At 40.3% G+C, this 20,889-nt stretch overlaps 1 protein-coding gene across 3 annotated transcripts in view; it reads left to right on the forward strand.

Annotated features, from left to right (window-relative positions):
- Positions 1 to 359: 359 nt before the first annotated feature.
- The window catches only part of RNASEH2B (ribonuclease H2 subunit B), a 42,857-nt gene continuing 22,327 nt past the window's right edge, over positions 360 to 20,889 (forward strand). For 2 of the 3 annotated variants that reach the window (XM_065658496.1, XM_065658493.1), the window contains exons 1-5: positions 360 to 484; positions 11,833 to 11,904; positions 14,816 to 14,923; positions 17,199 to 17,275; positions 19,852 to 19,972. In XM_065658496.1, coding sequence (XP_065514568.1) covers positions 421 to 484; positions 11,833 to 11,904; positions 14,816 to 14,923; positions 17,199 to 17,275; positions 19,852 to 19,972 — 442 coding nt within the window. In that variant the 5' untranslated portion in view covers positions 360 to 420. The remainder of the gene's footprint in view (positions 485 to 11,832; positions 11,905 to 14,815; positions 14,924 to 17,198; positions 17,276 to 19,851; positions 19,973 to 20,889) is intronic. The other variant, XM_065658495.1, reaches the window with a different exon arrangement.

A 20,889-nucleotide genomic window follows, 5' to 3' on the forward strand; every position in this document is an offset into this window, starting at 1 on the left:
CCCGCTCCCGGGCCGAGAGCGCGGAGAGACGCTCCGCGGCACTCCCCGCCCGCCTCGTCCCGCCCAACGGCCCGCAGGCCGCTGCCGGGGCGGGGGAAGAGGAGAAGCTCTGCCGCTCTCTGTCCCGCCCGCGGCGGCTTGCACCATCCCTTCCAAGCGGGAGGGGTAGACCAGGGGAAGCGGCAGTTAAGATCCAGCCATCTCAGTGCCCTTCTGCCTCCTGCTCCCCTCTCCCGCCCGAAAGGTGGCACCGTCCCGCCGCCACGCGCGGGGCGCGCGGCTGCCGTGCGGGCGGGAGCGCGCGGCCGCCGCTTCGCGCTTCTCCTCCCTCCGCGTGCGGCCCCGCCCCGGCCGCCATGTTGCGCCGGCAGCGGGAGCGGCGGCGGGAACGCGGGCGGCGGCGGCTGGGGCGCACGGAGCATGCACAGCGCGGAGCAGCGTCCCGCGGACGCGCACCCTGGCCAGTGGGTGCTCATTGCACCAGGTAACCCGGCGGGGCTCCGAGGTGGGACAGGCTCTGCCGCAGCGCCGATCTCTCGTTCTCCGTCCCGCCCCGCTGACTGGCCCTGGCGGGGCTGGGCCTTCGCTCGGGCAGGAGGCGGGTGTGTTTCTCCGAGGGCTGGGGCTGGCTGCACGCAACAGCCCAGAGACCTGCCCCAGCCCTGGTGTGCTAAGGACGTGTAGAGACACAGCCTTTACACAAGGCCCCACAGAATAGCCCCCTCCTCCTCCCCAGGGACCCTCACTGTTTCCCGTACTGCATCCCTGCCTTTTATTTGTGTGTGTCGTTAGGGTTTTCCAGAGGTCACCTCGCCCCTGGTTTGCCAACAGCCTTGTGAGCCCTGGGGAGAGGAGCTGTAGAAGAGAGAGGTCTTGTCAGCGAGGTCTCCCTGCTGCTGGCCGCCCACTTTCCCTCCGTCCCCTTAGTGCCTTCCTGCGTTTTTTGAAGGAAATGGTTTAGTGCCCTGAGCCTCAGATTTCAAACAAACTCTTTGGAAACCATAAGTCCTAAGCCAGAGTGAGATCTCGACTGTGCCTCTCTATAGGCTGAAGAAGCAGCCCTCCGCATGGCAGCTCTGCAGATGCAGTACACACGAGGCCTTGAACACTGCATGGGTTTAGTTTCTGCCACTTTTGCCACTGCAACTATGCCGTTTACATTTATTTCTGCCTAGTGTCATGCTTTAAAATTTTAAATTCACAGATCACAAAAGGTTTTAAAGTGTTAAAGAGGATGAATGAAACAGGGTGTGCTCAGACTCCAAAACACTAAGAGGAAGGAGGGATTTCATAAGTGCCTTTTTTTTTAGTTTTATTTCCTAAGGAAATGCAACTTCCACTCTCTGTGGGTCAGTTGCGTGCTATGCATATTTCTTATGCCTCCCAAAACTTTTGAGTGTTAATTTCAACCAAACCTGATAAAAAGGAGGAGCTCTTTGGAGTAATTTTATGAGCTTTATGAAAATGTCTGTGATGATGTGAGAAATGCTATAAATGGCACCACTGAAGGAAAGCTATAGCAAGAGCAAAGCAAAGACTGAAAACAAAGGCTGCACAGCAAAGGCTGAAAACAAAGCAGAAGCTCAGTCTTGAGGTATGCATCCATAAAAAAACAGGTTTCTCTAGTTACATGCGAAACAGAAATAATTGTTATGATTTCACTGATTCCTCTTCCTCTGGTTTTAACTCTTCAATTCCACTCTGGTATCCGACATGCTTGATGCTTAAGAAAGGAATTTCTAAGTGCTGAATTAATTTTTTTAATATTGACTCTCTGCAGACTAGGATTTAAAGCTGAATATTCTATCAGATGACTGGTTATGCCAACAGATGTCCATACTGTGCAAATATTTACAAATATGCTTAACTTATGCATGAGTAGTCAGTTCTGTGCAGTTAGTTAAATTCTTCAGTAAGTGTTTGCAGGATTGCAGCCAGAGCTTGTAACTTTCATGAAGCCAGACAGTTTGTATTACCAATTATGCCAGCACAGCTCTGACAAGATTTATATAGTACTCCAGACCTGTAACAAAGTTTATTAAACCTTAGTAGAACCTCAGTACACATACTGATTTTTTTAAAAGTCCGTGGCTGATAATTTCAGAACTCCACAACTGATGAGACTTGCTAATCATGAATAGGACTGCTGAAATGAAATAGGTGGAATGATTTCAGTTTGGTTTTAAGATGTTTTTTTCAGCAAAGAGATTTTTAAAGTTAACATCTATCACTTCTCTCAAAGTTTTACATTTCTTAGTGGCTTCGTTGGATGGATCTCAGAAGTTCTTCATTGGCCATTATTTAGCAGAATCTGTAGTAGGAAGGCCTGATTACTCTTAGGAATGAAGGTGGATGCAGGTAGACTTATAACAGAAATGCTTTTTCTTTGACTACGCTAAATTTTATTCAGATGGCAATCCATGTCTTCATAGTATACACATGTCATTATGCTACATACATGCATAAAAACAATTGGTGTAAATAGTTGCAGGATCTAGTTTTGGATGTGAGTTTAATACCATTTGTTAATAAATCTACCAACAGCTCACAGGTGTAAATAGCCTCTTTTATGTTATTGTATCTGTGGCCATTATCCTGTGCATAATGGGATGATGGGCCAAGATGTGTTTTAATGCTGTGCAAGAAGTTCCAAAATTTTTCTTGTAATAAAAACACTTTCTAAGGTCCTGGTTTTAAGTGCTTAAGTTAGTTTGAACTACTCATCTGGGTAGTCTGCCTCTTGGAACAGCCTGTAAGGTACACTTTTATACCCTGTGTTATGTTGCATAGACAATAAATTGCTGCTCTGCTGTTCAGAGCACATTTGATGACTGAGGAGATAAATTGCAATTTTGTTTCTGATTTCTTAATTTTTATGTTTACTTCAGTGTTCCAGAAACAGCTGAGAAACAAAGAATCTCCTGTGTTGGGTAGAACTACCCATGTTCTTTGTTGAAATCCTGATCATGGCTAGAGGAATAAGGCAGTTGGAGTGGCCATTTTACCAATGATGTGTGTTAACCCAGCCCTCTTAAGTTGTTCTAGAGAGCAAGACTCTGTCATTTTCTGTTGCAAGGGGTTGACTTCATCATTATATTTCCAGTACTGTAAAACTTTGATTGTTAGTGTCCATCTCATGGCTGCCCATCATAGGACAGAGCTACAAACTACACAGGTCAGCAGGTACTTTGCATGGATTATAGAAGTGGGTGAAAGTGGGAAGGAGGAACAGAGTTGCTTGAGTTGAGAGGCAGAGCTGATGTTTCTATCAGCAGGCCAGTCACCCTGTGCTTCATTTCAATCAGTCTTTGCCTGCCCTTGTTCTTTCCTATTGCAATGAAAGAGCCTCATACGCTGTTCTTATCACTAGCAGCCTGATGACACTGTTTGCTCTCACCAGCCCTTTGCTTTACCAAGACAGTCAAGCTTGACATGGGACGGTCACACAAGGGAAGTCTGAATATGGAAGGGAAAGGAGAGCCTCAGACAGTCGAATCTGGGCAGGCTGGTAAGCAACTTCTAGGTGAGGTAGCAAATTTTACTTCTAGAAATGGTAGCCTGCCCTTGTCCTGGTGAGAGCTCTTGTGGTGCTGTTTCTGCTGATACTTTTTTCCACAGAGGCGGAATGATTCGATATGCAAATACAATAATCTTTTTGTTTCGTTTTTGTAAGCGTAATTGTTCCTATGTTAGGGATTGAAACACCAAGGGCAGGACAAAGCAGGAAGCTTTGGGTTGGGAGTTTAGGGGAGAGGAGTTAGGAAACATTGATCTGGTGGAAAATACTATGAGGAGAGGATAGCAACCGTGTTAATCACTCCTGAAAGGCTGAAAGCTACTAGTGTGCATTGAGCAGCCTTATCATGGACTTTTAGAGGAAGGTTGAGAAATGGATGTGAACATTCAAGAGGAAAAATGATGAACAAACAGGAAGAGGGTACATGGAGGAACTGAACATATGGAGGAAGGTGGTGAGGACGAAAAACTTGGTGAGGACAGAAAACTTGGGCATGTGCGTAGTGGTAGAGCTGTGCATGCTGGGCTCAGTCAACTCTTCAGGCAGTTTCTCCAGTTGCAGATTAACTGTTCTGTGGATACACAGGCACCAAATTTGGCCTAGAGCAGACTCAGCTCAGCACTAACAGTTTATTTGTTCAAGTGCTGTGCCATGTTAACATCTCTGCTGTTTCCAGGGCCAGCTTTGCAGTACAGCTGCTTTCAGACAGTGTCTGAACTAATAAGTCCTGATGGACCCAAGCTGGCTCGGTGCAGACCCACTTGGGTGTTTCTGTGCTCTGCTCCATGTTCCAGGGGATTTTATTAGCTTGGCTGGAAATCCGAACCTGAGCTTGCTTTGAGCCTGGGTAGTTGACGTTGGTGGTTAAGAAGACCTCCTGAATCTGGAGTTCTGGAGGAATCACGGTACAGAGACACCAAAGTGTTAATAAGTCCTGAAGGACCCACATGGATTTCATTGGTGGGTGGCCGAGTTTCCAGATTGTGCTTTTCTGCATTTCTTGTAGTAGCTGGATAATCAGGGATGTTATATTATCCATGTATCTGAGCCTCTCTTTACCCTTGAGAGTGCAGAGCTTCCTATACAGGCTTCCTGTTCTATTGGTATAGCTATTGAACAGGTACAAGGGAAAAGAAGTAGCTCCTAATGATTAAAATGGGGCCATCTCAGAGCTAGAAGGTTGCTAGTTATGTGCTTTAGTAGGAGAGATTCTGTCTGTGTTTACTGAGTATTCATGTACATTTTTTAAAAAAATCTCACTACCTGAACCAATGAGTTTTGGTTTTTGTTGGTTTTTTTTTCATGTGCATATAGGAAGATTCTACTTGCTTTGTGAGTTTGGTCCATGGAGCTACCATTTTTAATGTTTTCTCTGAAAATAATCAGAACTAGAAATTATTTTCTAGATAGAGGAATAATACTGAGATCCCACCTAACCCTGAAACAGTGCAATAAAGTTGCTGTATGTGGCATAGATCTCATCTGGGCTCTATATAACAAATAAACCATTTTATGTAATGACTTCAAACTGGTCTTACAACCAAAATCACACTACTTGCTTAACAAAATGGATGTGAAGGGCAGTCTCTTTTCAGTACACTTTCTCCGGGATAGGTGTTATGTCAGAACTGGAATTATTTATATCCTTCACTGGTTTTAGCAAAGAGGTCAGGAATTGACAACAGTTTTCCAAGCCTGGTGTTTGACTGTATGCTTAAAGTTAAGACTGCTGTTCTGTGTTTGTCCGTATTAGGAAAAGAAGTAGGGGTTAGCTGCAAGCTGAAAATTATTTTCAACCTTTATTTTTCTGAACTACACAAGTTTAGATGAGTACATTTTTTCAGTCTGCTGTTTTCTTAAACAATAAAGTGATCAGCTTTTTTATTTTATGGGAGCTGCCGTATGAATAGCACTGGAAGGACTGCAAGGGGAAGGGAAATGTAACAATCCTATTATTTTTAGGAATTACTTCTTTAAAAATAAAAGGAGCAGTTTCATATTAGACTTGGCAAGTTTTTTGAACAAATCTCGTATATGCCAGAAGTCAGATGGAGACAGAAATAAATGAACTGTCATGCCAAACTGTGGGGCATCAGCACACGTTAAATTAATCCTTCGTTCTTTCAAATGAGACTAAGGAACTTTTGTCTCTGTGCAACAACAGAGGAAGCATTTGTCTTGAAAATTTTGAGTCATATTGAAAGAAGATGTCATAGCAAAAGAAGCTGTGGAATACTTAATGCATGAAAGTAGTTTGCTTAAAAAACTAAAGTAGGCAGGTTGGGGGTTTTTTTGGTTCTGGTTTTGTTTGTTTGTTTTTTGTTTTGTTTTTTTATTCTTGCACCTTGCACTTAAAACATGCTTTGATACATGCTTCTGTTTAGCATCTGAAAAACAATTCAATTTATCTGCTACAAAATAGACCGCACTGCTGGGCTGTTAGGAAGCTTGATTCAGAAGTTGTAATAAATGTCAAAATTGAGCAGGATACTTGAACATTAATACTTCCAGAATCATTTAGATGAACTTGGAAATAATTTTTACAATGAACAAATATGTATGTTTCTTAGCAGCTGACTTAAAACATGAGAAAGATTATATAAAATATGTGCACATATTTATATACCTTCTTAATAAGGTGAATGTGAATACACTTATTTTAGAAATTAGCAGTCTGGGCATATTTTACTTAACCTCTCCCTAAATTGGCATTTGCATCTCCTGAACAAAGCCTTTTGCCTGCAGGTAATTTGCACCATTTTTTATATGTCATCTCTTAAAAGGCATACCGAGCTCAGCTGTGTATAAAGCAGATCTAACTGGCAAGCTAAGGAGCTAGAAGGAAGCACAGCAAATAAAACAACTGAAAAGAGATGTTTTCATATGTAACACCATCTCCTACTTCTTCTTTCTGCCATCTGGCTTGGAAGAGACCAACTTATGCCAATTTAGGCCTCTCTGCACATGAGAATAGGGCTGATTCAGCCAGTAATACAGCTGCACCAGTGTTGACCCTATAAATAGTGAGAAGTCTGAAGTTTTTATCCTTTCAAGTGATAACCTCTTCTTGAACTTCTCAAGATTGACCTCTCCTTCATCTACCTAGCCCCTAGATTTCAGTAATGGATGAATTAGTACTGTCCATGGCTGCCAGTGAGGCCATGAACATGGTTTTTTTGGCCTAAGAGGTGAAGTGTGCCAGCATGAGAGGAAGCCAAAAGATGCTCTCAGGCAGAAGTCTTAACATTTAGCTGTATTGCATACCCGCGTACTGGAACAGGAGACCACTCAAACCATCTAGTAGCATTTCCATGTGCGGTTTTGCTCAAGATAGAAAACAGTGCCATTTTTAGATATCATTGTGTTTTATCGTAGGATTTCTAGGTGACACGGGAGCCAGAAAGAGTTTAAGGTGTAAATTATGTCACACTACATGTTATTTCTGTAGGGCTCCAAATAATAAAAGCTGTGATTACCAAACAGATAACCATGTTGTTATCAGGGAAGGAGCTGAGGTGAGGACCCCAGGTCTGTGCTTTTCAATGGCCTGTGATCTTTGGTCCTTTGAAGCCACTCATGAAACTGTATCCTCAGTCTGTGCACACCTCAATTCAGTCATTATGCTAATAGTTAATTACCTCGTAACTTATAAAAATTGTCAAAAGTTCGGGTGGTACTACGTGCTGGATTTATTAATTCATTTTCACTGGGCTTTATTCAGGGCATGCTGGAGGGCAGAGGATACAGGCACTGAATTAAAACCATTTACTCTTCAAGGTTGACTGATTCTAGAAACAACATGAATAAAATTATTATTAGATCTAACATATCTGTACCCTTAGGCTACATAGTTAAAGTCTTCCATAAAATGTCCATTTAATGGGCTGCATCATAACGTCTCCATCTGACACACCTTTCAGGCATGGTTAGAAGTTAAGAAGGGAATGGAAAAGTCTTGTGTAGCTGACGTATGGTTTAATATCTGTTTTTAAATGAAATCTTAACTTTATATTTCCAGACTTTTAAATAATCCTCTTTTCTTTTTCCTTTTTTTTTTCTTTTTTTTTTTTTTTAGGGAGATGGTGGTAGGGAGATTTGTGCTGTCAGGGCTTTTTCCTCTTACGCAATTGACAGATATTTACAGCCTTTTTGCTTGCTTGGCTGGCAGCTTTTTACATGGGAGTTCCATGTAACTTGATATTAGTCTGTTATATATAGTAGTCTATAAGCAACTTTTTTTTTTTCAATAAAGGTGAATAGACCTTGCATCATCCATAACAGTTTCATAGATCTTAGTGGGAGTTTTATGCTCTTTTCCAATTTATTAATGTTGTTCTACCAGCTAACACTTTTTTTTAATGGCCAAATTCATTAGTGTTTCATATCTATCCATTGTGAAAGAAATTATTGCCAGAAATCCTTTGACAGCTGGTTCATTTTCACTTTGTTCTGTTTATATATTTTATAGAATTTGCCTGGTTGTGTGTCTGACCTCCATGAAATATGATAGGCTTTTCTCCTTTTCTGTAATGGAAAGCTTTGTTTAAGCTTTTATAGTCTCTTGTGCTCAGCTTCAGGATTCTGAGGTTCCTAGACTCCAGTACAACTGATGAATATATCACCCACATTTTCAGATGGGCTTTGTGTGATTTGATTAATAGTGGATAAACAGTAGACTATGACTTAAGCAAGGTGTTAATAGACATATCAGCCTAGTGTTGGTGTTTAATTCTCCTGCATTGTGCTTACCTCAGAAGTCCCTCCTCTGGTACAGCTGTACCAGAGGATGCATTCTGCGTTGCTAGAGGTGTCCGTAAGTTCAATGAAGACAGAGGCATATGGAGTCATAGAATGCTTTTGGTTGGAAGAGACCTGTGAGATCATTGAGTCGAGCCATTAACCTGTCACTGCCAAGTCCACCTCTGAACCATGTCCCTAAGAACCTCATCTACGTGTCTTTTAAACACCTCCAGGGTTGGTACTTTAGGGTGGGTTTGGCTGTCTCCTGTGAGTGCCTGTCGTCTGTCTTCCCTGTCAATTTAGAGAATGGCTTGCTAATTGAGACAGGGGACAGGATTGCGCCCCTGCCTACCCTTGTATCTGGTTTTTGTATCCTTGTAATGAATGTTGTTGTAGGAGAGTAGCATGCTGTACTGGCACATCTGTTAGTAAGCTGACCTGTACTGACTGTGTGTTACTTGCAGCTTATAGCAGCAAGACAGTTAGTAGAGAGTACGATATTCAATCAGAAAGGTCTCACCTCTCTCATTTTTATTCCTGTAGATCAAGAGTGTCAAACTCATCTTCACCAGGGGCCACATCAGCCTCATGGTTGCCTTCCAAGGGCTGAATGTAATTTTAGGACTGTATTCATGTAGCTACTCCTACATTTATTACTCCTACATTTACATTTTTGTAGATGAACAAGTTTCTCAGGGCTGAGCTATGGAAACCATTGTAGTAAGCGTAGTGGCAATCATCTGAGATTTTCCTTTAGGATTTAACAAGAAAAGCTCTTCCTGTAATGTCCCTTTGTTTGCTTATTTTCTAGAAGATTATTTCTTATCTGGATGTGAATCTTAAACAAAAAAGACCTAGTTTAACTCTCAGTTTTGCTAGAAAATTGCTACAGTACTGCTTTTTAAGAAGACTCTATTTAGCTGTAAGAGAACCTTGCCTAAATACAAGGGCTGATAAATGTAATGACATTAAAGAAATCCAGTTACCTTTCCTGGCTAAAGGCCAGAACACACACAAGTTAGGTTTGAAAACCTAACTTCAGAAATCCCTTGCTCAGCGTTTTCCTAGTCACAAAGTGTTTGCATTCAGATAAAGAGGGCCTTCTTCACCCTTAAGGGCACTCTGATATTGCATCCCGTTTTCCAAGCAGGCATTCTCCCAATTGCCCCTTTTTCTCTTCCGACTTGACATCTGTTAGAGCCAATCTGTAACAAAAATATACTGCAGATACCCCTGGAAATGAAGCAGGGTGTTGCCTACATTTTGAGGAAACCAAAGGTAAAAGGAACTCAAAGAAACTACTTTTGCCCTTGCCCACTCATTCCCTTCTTCTTGTGTCCCTTCTGGTAAACCATCTCCAGTGGCAGCTGTGTGGAGAATGTGACCTATACTCTGATCTCATCAGCATGAGATATTGGAACTGAAGGCTGCAGTTCAGATTGTTGTTTAGGGTGTGATCACTGCTGTCCTCTCCGCAGTGATGAACCCCATGGAGCTTGGGCAGGACCAAAGAACTAAATGAGGCAGCGGAGAGGGTGCTGCGCCTGGGATACATGAGACAGGCCTTAGTGGTGGAAGGTGTTATGTGGGTCTGGTAGGCAGAGGATTGGTCAGGAAGAGATGGGACACTGTATCCCTTGGATTTGTTACACTGAGTGCTGCCTAAGTGCAGGTGTCTCCCAGACTTAGCAGGGATGGATAAATTCACTGTGTTACTAGAAGGTTAGGAAAAGAATTTATCAACTAAATAAATATATGAACTTCATTAAAAGCAGCCACATTAGGAAGGATTATCTACTTAATTGTTCACGTTATACAAGATGCAACTTAAGGCTCAGCTGGACTTGTTCCCAGTGCTCATAAATCTATGCATGAAGAAAGCAGAGCAAGTGAGTGCTAAAAGTTCCTTTGGGTTTTTTTTGTTTTGCTTTTTGTTTTAAGTTTTGAAACTCACATTTAGTGTGTGTATTTTAACATGTTCATGTGAAACACATCAAAGTAAACACATGCAGTGTGTTTCTTTCACTGTCATTAATCACTTTAGTGTTTTAAAAAGTAACAAAAAATACACTAATGTTAAACTGTGGTAAAGAATTGAAATATATACAGCTCTAGAAATTTGAAGTTTGCTTCTGCCAGGACAAATGTAGCTTGACAACCGTGTGTGTTTATGTATCAGCATATGAAGCAAGTCTGGTTAGCGAATACAGACTTTTTCCATTAAAAACCCCCAATATATATTGAAACGTTTTAAAGCACTTTTCAAGCCACCTGAAGACTCAGCTAAAAAATTCAGAGGAATAAAATGACTGTAAATTCTCTGAACAGCTCTGAGAACTATTATCCTCCTATACTTTACTACAGGACATACTTTTTAATCCCTGCTTATGTCTTTATCTGGGCAATTTCTGTTTGTGGCACAACTGAGAAAGGGGAAGGACGATGTGGCACTTTCTGTTCCTTCCAACAGCCTCCCTTGTGAATAGCTGTGCAGCCCACCTCTGCTGCTCCTCTGTGTGCTCCTCAGGAGGACTGTAACACAAACATCAGCCTGATCGCTGTCAGTCCATTCTCTGGGGTCTGGATACTGGTTGTGTATGTGAAATGCTTTAGTAATTTTCCTTGCTCTGATGGATGCCTATGTGAAAGGAATTGGGACAGAACTCGCAGTGTGCAAGCTAAGAAAGATGATGCTGTCATGTTGCTCTTCAGTCAGATGTGGGAAGTCGTTTTCATAAATATAAGTTAGACTTTCCCTACAAAGAGAATTTGTATAGAATATATTGGTAATTAACTGGGGATCCTTGTAGATGTTTTTTCAGGGTTGAATCAGCATCCTTGTGGGGGCTGTTTCCTTTCTATTTTTTTAAAATTTCACAGAGAAATTGTACTTTTGTGGCTCTGCTTTTTGTCTTTATTTTGCTTAAATGCACAGAAAAGAGAACAAGTGTCAAAGGCGTAAGCCAGAGGTGCTGTATTCTCTCAGCTTCTTTTTCCTGTGGGGGGAATTAAATGCACTCTTTATTTTTCAAGATTATACATAACAGATAAGTGTGCTTATTTTTCACAGAAGTAACGACGACTCAGACAATTCCTGCCTGGTATTCCTGACTTCCTGAAAGCTTTAGAGGAACACTGTTTCTTCCCACAAATATTTTACCTTTTGCACTTTTAACTTTTTAAAGTCTGCTCTGTGCTTGGCCTGACTTACCAAAGCATTCTCGTTGTCTTTGTGACTAATCGGGGCAGCGTATCAGTTCATCTCACTTAACCAAAATGTCAAACTTAGGAGCTCTCTTCCCTCAGGCTCTCAAGGGCGAAGTGAATTTCAAAATTTAAATCATCCCCAGGTGTATATCTTTCCTGCAGCAGATAGAGAGTGCCAGAAAGTCTGGAATCATACATAACTTAGGTGCCTTGATCAGTTAAGGTGAATTTGGGCTGAAGCATATAACTTTTAGTCAGAAAATATATGAGTTTTCCAAAAGGGTCAATCCAATGTCTTGGAGAAGCATGGCAGAACGTGAAATACTTCTCAATTTACAAGTTCATAACTTTTTCCTCTCCCCCTACAGAGGCTGCTACTGACCCCCCTAAGACATCTGACAGCGAACCTTTGTTTACAAAACTACGCAATCCAAGTACAGGCAAGTTTTGGAACTGACATGAGCTTGTTAAGGTTCTGGTTGATTTCCTCCACCACCAAAAGATTCATATTTTGCAAGCTGAAATAATGATGATAGTGTAAGTCTTAAGTGCCAAAGATACTGCTGGCGATGCCAGATTGTTAATGCTGTGCAAACATTTAGGATTTCTTTTATACTTTTAATTGGTTGAACTGTTTATTCGTCAGGAAAATTGGCAGCACAAAAAAGAGATGTAATTTAACTTTTGTTTTTAAGTGCATTAGTTTTGGGGAGCTTACAGTGTTGGGTGTTGAGCCTGTGGGGTTTTTTAACCCAAATTTAGGCTTCATAGCATTCATCTTATGCTATAAAATAAATAGTCAGAGTTAGAAGTGATCCAGTTATACTTACCAAGCTTTTTGAGTCTTTTCATTTTTAATTTTCTTCTTTCCCTGGTCCAAGTGGTGGCATCTCTTTTCTCCTTCATAGATAATGAGGCACTAAGAATGAATTCAAAATATATTGCAAAGACTAGCAAATGCAGGCGATATAATGACATCACCGTCCCACAGTTACTTTCTTCTAGTCAGATTGTTCTTTTTGTCAGAGAATTGTTACTATTGTGATAATTGGAATATGAGACACTGCAACAGAAACATGCAATAGCCTTGGTTAGGATTAACATTATTTTGTTTGAAAAACACCTTTCATGCTGTTTGTTTCTCTTTTCATAAGCTCATTTTTTTTTTTTCTATAGGTTTAAGTTTTATGTTTTTGGTTTGAAATTCACTGCTCATGTTTATATGTTTGTACCTGAAGTCTTCAGTCACAATGTCACAATATAGTAACTGCTACTTGTTCTTGAAAGAAGAAACCAGTTGAAAACAAGACATACAGAACCGGAAGTCAGTTTTCATACTTGTTTTTTGATTGTTCTGATTTATAGTGGTAATATATAGCCATGGATATTTTACACCTGCTGTATTGTATTTTCTTTCTAATTTGTTGTTTTTTAAAGTGTAGATGTTTCTTTGCTTTTCTCTGCAGTAGAAGAGATCTATTTACCTTGTAGAATCAGAGATCTTGGGAAAGGTTTCTGGTAAAACCTAAAGTACAATGATTGCCTGGGTGTGTTCCTTCAGAATTTACAGGAGTTTATTAACAGACCTGCATAAACTTTCAGTTTCGTAGCCTATTATAAGTAAAGGATCTGAAAATGGAAGGACTCAGAACACCCTATTAATATATTTTCCATATGTTTGGGTCTAACAGATGAATTGTTGGTGCCAGATATTGTATAAATGCACATTGAAGAACTCTGCACGCTACAGAATTCAAGCTAACCATTTTATTAAATAAAGTACGCATGGTCCTTTTTATAGACAGGTGAAAAGGACGAAATTTCTATCCCTTACAAAGGCTATAAACTAGTATTCCATTTGCGATTCAGAAGTACCACAAGAAGCATTTTTCAAAGTGCTGAACTAAAGAAGGGAAACAGCCATGCCGCAAGATTTAAGCAGCTAAGTGAAGTGGTCAAGTTGTGAGCAAATCTGCCTAGGTTCTCTCTCCATCCCTTGGAGTTTCTGTCTAATGATACTCTTGGGAACCTGTGGTAACTGTCCTTCTAACATAAGCAAACAAATTAAGGAGCCGGAGTTAGGCAATAGGAGTGGTCCCTTACCCAAGATTTCCTGGCTTACCACCACACTGGCCAGCGCACTCACTGGTAGGAGTCCTTAAGTTGTTCAGTGAGCACTTCTGTGAATAGTTTGATGTCTGGCGCTGCTACAACTGTGGTGTAGGCCCTTGTTGAGAAGCACATGATGATGTTGAAACCTACGCTCCCCCCTATACACTCCTCCCGTCCCGAAAAGAAAAATTATTATCAGAGAATTGAAAGCATATCCTTAGGTGAGGTTAAACATCTGGTCAGCCTTCTGGGTAAAGGGGGAAAAAACGCGTTATCAGTCATTTTTGGGAAGAGATGTGTCTGCCCATTTTAGCTGACCTCCCTCTGCACCTAGGGATCTGCAGGCTGAGAACAGCAGTGCTGATGTCAGCTTGCAGGAGCTTATATTGAGACTTTTTTGATCCATCCCAGTCAGTGCAGCTTTGCAATTTATGTGTTTTGAGCAGGACTGCCATGTTGTAGTTGCTCTTGTCTCTTGAAGATGGATGAATAACCAAGACAGGACCAGTCCAGCCAACAGACTCAGCTGTCCAAATTTCAGTGGCCCCTCCTGTAGTTCTGTCAACTTCCTGTTTCCGATGTGGAAAGTGCCAGCCCTGTTTGCAGCATATTTGTTAGCCCTTCATTATAACCCAGAACTAACATGAAACAGCAGAGCTGTTCTATGGGGTGGCCTAAAATATGGCTTTCCTTTTCCTTTCCAAACTATCAAGATCCTGATGGGCACTTCAAAGCAACTTCTTTTAGCTTCCTTGCTCACCTTATATGTCTACCCCTACTGAGTCATTGGCAATCTATTTTGATGCACACAAAAAAATGATTCCAATTTGTCACTCAAAGGTTTAAAACTTTGGTTCCCCTAACCCAGAGTCTGATATCTTGGAGACAAACATGATGGAAAGAGAGGGAATTTTCTTGTTTTCCACCTTCCCCCTTCAGTACAGACAAAAGCTGATTTCTTGAGTGATTTTGATTTGGGGTTGGATCAAAGGCTTTATGTTGCAAGATGAACTATTCACACATCTTATTTATTGATTCAAATTCAGTTTGGTTTATAGAGCTGGTAAATGAACATCTGTATATAATAGTTTTCTTTGTCTGGGTTTTCTTTGTAGTGAGTTTATGTAGAATGTATGTTTGTGTGTCTGTATGCATATAAGGCACATTCTTCAGAAGTATTGGGTATTCTTTTGATTTTTGTGAAAGCTTACAAACACAAACCAGATTTCTTTTCAACAGGGGAAGCAACCCTTTACTTATTCAATAGTGGTGCACAGCAGCTGTTTGAAGTAAAAGCTTTTCATGAGGAATATCGTTCCTGGTTTATAGGTCAGACTGTTCAACAAGGTGAGTAATATAATGTAGCCTACCCCCAACTGTAAGTAATGTTCATACACAGACCTTCCCTCTCTTTTATAGTAAATTTACAGGTGTTTTTCCTAGTTGTTTGAGGCATGCTGCATCACATCCCCACCTTATGACGCACTCGTTCGCCATCTGGATTTAACCAGGGCTGGGGGCTTTGTGGTCTTTCTTTAAAAGGCTGCCTTTGGCAGCCTCAATTAGACAGATGTTCGTTTGTCTTTGAGGAATGGGGGCAGAGGGGGGAGAAGTCATTCAATTGTATTTAAACTGAAGTGCTTAGCTTGCCTTGTCAATCAGACCAGAAAGTTGTCAATGTAAGTAAAATATGTGTTGTCTTACAGAAGGGGAAAAAGGGCTGGAAGGCCTTAGCTAGCCAAGCAGAGTGGTGTGTTAGAGCTCTAAGTGCTGGGACATATGGCCTTGCTTTCTTTTAATTACCTCTGTAGTTCCCTCTGTGAGTGCTGGGATCTCAGGATAGTCCTGCTGTCTGAAGGTGCCATTTCAGTGTTTTGTCTGAAGTGAGCTTGGCTGTACCATCCCAAGCATTCTCTGATCCTAGCTTGTGTTCCTGAAAATGAGGAGGAAACTTAGGTAACTGTTTCTGACAGCTTTAACAATCCTTTGTCAGTAAGGGTGTCATTGGAGCAGTGTTTCTGTGCCAGCATGTCCATAGACCAAGCAATAATTATTAATTCAGGAGATGAAGGTATATTTGTTTTGTCCTTTTTAACTAGAGAAAAAGACCATTTATAGTAATAAATAAAAGCAACCCCGCCAGACATATGCCTTCTTTAATGGTAATATCCCAAAGCGTGTGTTAACTTTAAACATCCTCTGCAGGTGCATATAGCAATGTAAGCAGTATGTCTCTGAGATTTTCCGTGCTCCATCTGGGGGTGAGCCAAAAGGCTAGGTCTGCTCCCTGCTCCCAATTACGTCCACATTGTATTATCCCCCTCCCTTTCTAACGTCTATTTTGGCCCTTGGGAAACAGTTGCCTTAAGGAATCATCACGTCAGTTTTCTTTAAAAGATACAGGGTGAAAAATTGTTCCTGAATGTTAGGGCTGCTTCATTTCTGAAATGGTCAGGGGAAGAAAAACACAAAAAAGCTGTGTGTTTGCAGTTAAAGCAAATTATCTAGTGTTATCTGCAGAGAAGGACAATGGCTTTTATACACCTATAGTGAGTGTGAACTCTTTAGAAAAAATAAAAATACCTCTTATTGGAGATGCAGTGGAAAGCATTTAAATGGAAGCTTTGAGAAAGTGGCTAGTCTTTTTTTTCTCTCCAGTTTTATTATCAAAGCTGTCACGTTTGTAAGTAGTCCTGGTGCTTGCTTTGCCTTACGCAATGCAACATGTTAGTAATACAGATGTTACATTGGGTATCAGCTTTGTCCAAACCACGTTCTTCCCACCTGATCTTTTGTTAGTTTTAGGGCCATCACAATAGGATTTCCTTTAGTTATGTTAATCATGTGAGTTAAAACAAACAAACAAAAATATTTATTTCCTTCTGGTTTGCTAATGAATGTCAAATTGTCACCAATTATTTGGTCTCATTAGTGAATTTCCTTGATGTCATATCGCTTCCAATTATCTACAATTAAACAAAAAGCCTGACTAAGCCATTGTCCTGCAATGAGCTCCAGATGGGCAGAGGTGTCTGTTTCAATGGGAGACCAAGTTCTTTGTGTAACTTCGAATACAACATAGTGAGCCATATTTTGTGATCTATTTAAGTTTATTTGGTTCTATTAGGAGACTACATGCAGATTCTCACCTTATAAATGAGAGGCAGCTCTAACTTAACTAGCTCTTGAAATTCTTTCTTGCCCTGCCTGTCTCTCATGCCAGCAGTGTTGCCTTGCCCAGTGTTTGAGGTGGAGTAGACTAGATATATCTGGTATCCCAAAACAAGTTTCTGTTACACCTAAATCTGCCAACAGAGGGCAGCTTCAATTCTGCTGTTCTTAATATAGTCCAGAAAAAGGCAAAAGTAAGTGCTAGAAGCCAGCAGACCTGCAGTGAATCTTGTGCTTTGGTTTGACAGGGTTGAGAATTGAGTTCTCTCTGTATTTTTAATATAAAATCACGAATACTGTTTGCCCATTTTATTAAAATAGTGGGATACTTACTGAAAAAAAATAATTCTCCTCTCCTTGCCCACACTCCTGAAAAATGTCCTAAAACCCAAAAAGTTCAGTATAATGTGCCTCTTGGTACTAAGTTTACTTTTACATATCTGTCACTTAGATGGGCGCCTGCTGTTTGTTACACCGATGGACCCTTTATTTCTGATACTTTACTACCTCATAAAGGCAGACAAGGAGGTAAGCCTGCTTTATTTTTTCACTGGAATTCTCAGAAGAAAGCACTATTTCTGACTTCATTTTCTGCAGAAGTTACATTAATTTTACAAAGAGGGTCTTCCATGATAATGGAAATTTAAGTTGCGTTTAGAGCAGAGATGTCCACCCTAGTAGCCTTTTTGTTTGCATCAAGTTTTTTGCTCACTGAAGTATATTCCAGGAGTCAGCTTGCAATCTCCACAAACCCTAATCACCTCCTTTTTAAGAGAAGCAGAGAATTTCTTTTGTCCTTTTGTGAGAGCCTATCTCAGAATTATTGAATTTAAAATGAGGTGTCATCAGAGTAAAACAAACTAGTGTCCTTTCTCAGGCATCAGTAGATGAGTCATTTTGGGAAATAAGGGAAAAAGAAAGAAGAATTTGGATGTTATGGGGGAGGAAGAAGAAACATTTTTGTGACAGATTGAACTTCAAAGAAAACATTGCCTTTTTAGAAGCAGTATTCACAGAGATGCTGTATCATAGAACAGCAAAGGGATGATCAAGTGTCCAAAAGCTGGGTAATTAATAAATGGCTCAATTGATTTATCATGGATGTGGCAAAACCTCACTTAAATTTCCGAAGTGTATCAAATGGCGTAGGCAAAGTTATTGATTTATAGTTTATAATCTGCCTGTGGAAAAAAGAGCATATAGTGTGAATGTTGATCCTTGTTTTTTGTTTCATGGAGGCAATAATTTAATTTTATGCATCCTGAGAGTTTTTGCTCTTAAGATCATTTCCTATGAGGTTGCTTGCTATTTTCTGCTTTATATTGCAAGTGGAGAATGCAGAAGAACAATTTTTGTATGGTGAAGAAATAAAGTCCTACTAGACATTTGTAATAATAACGTATTCTTATGTAATTATTTTAAAATTGTTTATGTTATAAGATATTCAAATATATTCTGTATTTCTATGGTCTGTTCTTGCTCCAGGGTGGCCCATCAGAAGAATTCAATTCACAAGGAATAGTTCAACTTGTTCTCTAGGCACTGTGCTTTGTTTGAATTCAGCATCTCTTTCAAAGCTTTATACCAAACTTAAATTAGGGAAACAGTAAATCTCCTCTGCCTATGTGGTAGAGTATTGAGGTATTCTGAATAAAGGACTATTGCTGCTGTTTCTGTGCATGGAAGGAATCCTGTACTGCCCTTTACTTTCTCAATCTGTTGTTTTCTAGGTTTTCTAGGCCAGGCATGGTGCCAGATGAATGCACAGAGCTGTTCTCTCTGTGTCCCTGCCATGCCCTGCCCAAATTAACGTATTCCTCAGGAAAGGGAAGTCTTGAGGATTGTGCTGCAGATACCTCATGCAAGGCCAGCTTGAATGCAGCACTATCACTTCTAGCTTGACCTAATGACTATCAAGGTACCCACTGGGTATCTTAGGATCATCCTTTGCACCATCCTTTGGTTTTGATGGTATGATACAAAGTTGCTTAATGTGTCTTCTGAGGAGAGCCATCTCCTCTCCAGCAGACTTTCTTGGCTTAGGCTGTGTGCCCCTGCACTATGTAAATGTAGCAGTCTTGCTTCAGGACACAAGCTGATTTGTGCAGGTAAATTATCTATAGGAAACAGTTTATTGCAGCTTTATTTCTACCTCTTACAACCTTATTTTTGCCATTGTTATTGCGCCTTTTCTTTTTCAGGAGAGAAGAAACTTCAAAGGTTTTTTTGGTTGTGGGGTTTGTTTGGGGGGTTTTGTGTGTGTGTTTTTATTGTGATTTAACAATGAATGGTTACTAAGCCCCTGACTGTCTAGCAAGAGGATTTATTAATAATGAAAGCACTATACCCAAGTGCTTTTTTTCATGCTGACCAGTATAATGACTTCAGCTTTGGCTCCTGAGACCATGTACTGTCTAGGGATGGAGAACTCCCTCAGCATTTGTACTGATGCGCTAAAGGATCTTTCCAAAGGGAAGGTTGTCAGTTGTGCCAGACAGTGCTGAATGATTATGCATTGTTTGGCAACGGCAAAATTCGTTTGATGGGTCTGTCATGTGTGGGGCTATTTAAGTTGTGCCAAAATCACTTTATGTACATATTCTGGCCAAACTGGAATTGACTTTGCAGAGGTGAAAGGTTAATTCTGTGTTCCAGAAGCTGCCCTGTTCCTTTGAGATTTATCTTTATGGAAGGAAAAGCAAAATTTGAATGGAAGTTATGACACTGGGTTTAATCCAACAGGTTTTGGTCTAAACCACTACTGGCATATACTGACTATTGTGTCTTATGTCATCATCCAAAATATCCCTCTGTACTTCGCATTAGTTTCTCCCCATGTTGTTTTAAATTTTGTCTTTTAAGTGCAGTAATTGAAGAGTTCAGTATTTTGCAGGTGTTTACTGGTTTGAAATAAATATTTATAGTTTGCTTTGTAATCAGTTTCTGAATGTGTCATGTGTTACTGTTCAAAATACAATCTTCTTTAAATCCTTTATTTTAAAGCTATGGCCATTGCATACATATGTATTTCTATATATGTGTAGTGTGTATATGTGTTTTAACATTATAATAATGCTTTTATAATCCCTTCGATGTATTTTCAGCAGCAAGGAAAGTTCCAGCCACTTGATCAAGTTGTACTAGACTCAGAATACCCTAATTGCCCATTGCTGCTGAAGTGTGCAGGTGTTAAACAGTACATACATCATGTAACAGACGAAAAAGGTAAAAAAAGGGTCTGGGAGGCAAAAAAAAAAAAAAAGACTGAATTTATTAGTGCAGCTTCATGACAAGATAGATTGAAATATTGTTTTTTGCTTTACCAAATACCCAAGGTGCTGGATGAAGCTGTACTTTAAAACCAGAAGTTTAGGCTTAGAAATCGTCATTGCAATGTTGTGAGTAGTAATGTGTGGATCTCGGATTATCTGCTTTAACTCAAATACTTGTGCAGTCTTGTTGCTAAGTGTCATAAAAATGATGAACTGATCAGAGCTGGCTTCTTGACGTTATTGTATGTGTTGTGAACTTTCATTGCCTTTTGATAAAAGTTTTACATCTCTATTTTTTTAATTTAGTGTAGGATGGTCTGGTGTGAAAGAAGTTGACTGTTGTCCATTTGGCTTTTTTTCTTCCATTGTCACAATGTGTTCAAATGAGAACTAGGAAAAAGCTGGAGAGGAGAGAATATGCTGCTGAGAAAGGAGAACACACTTTCTCTAGCTTTGCATAATTTAGTGTTATGGGTTTAAGTTCACTTACTTTTTTTTTAAGTAGAAACCTTGATTGGGATGCATAAGTGTATGAGCGAGAAAACCTAAGTGGAAAAGTAGCAAAGTGTCAATTCTGTATGTAGTGTTGTCAACCTTTGCCCAGAATTCTCTTTGATACGAGGTCTTTTGTTTGAGAACAATATATGCTCTCTAGGGAAGAGGAAGGAGCATTACATAATTTTCACAGCTTGGCAGATCTGCAAAAGATGCAAGACCTCAGTTTTTAATATTCAGTCCTTTAAAGACTATTCTCCTTATGCTTGCTGACTTCCTGATGGTGAATGGAGTTTTAGCTACATGCAGTTGGGGAGCTATAGGAGGAGGTAGAGAGTCTGAGAACATGGAATCTACCACCAAGTGCAAAACAGC

This window comes from Caloenas nicobarica, chromosome 1 (genome assembly GCF_036013445.1).
Source record: "Caloenas nicobarica isolate bCalNic1 chromosome 1, bCalNic1.hap1, whole genome shotgun sequence".
In the NCBI taxonomy this organism is placed as follows: domain Eukaryota; kingdom Metazoa; phylum Chordata; class Aves; order Columbiformes; family Columbidae; genus Caloenas; species Caloenas nicobarica.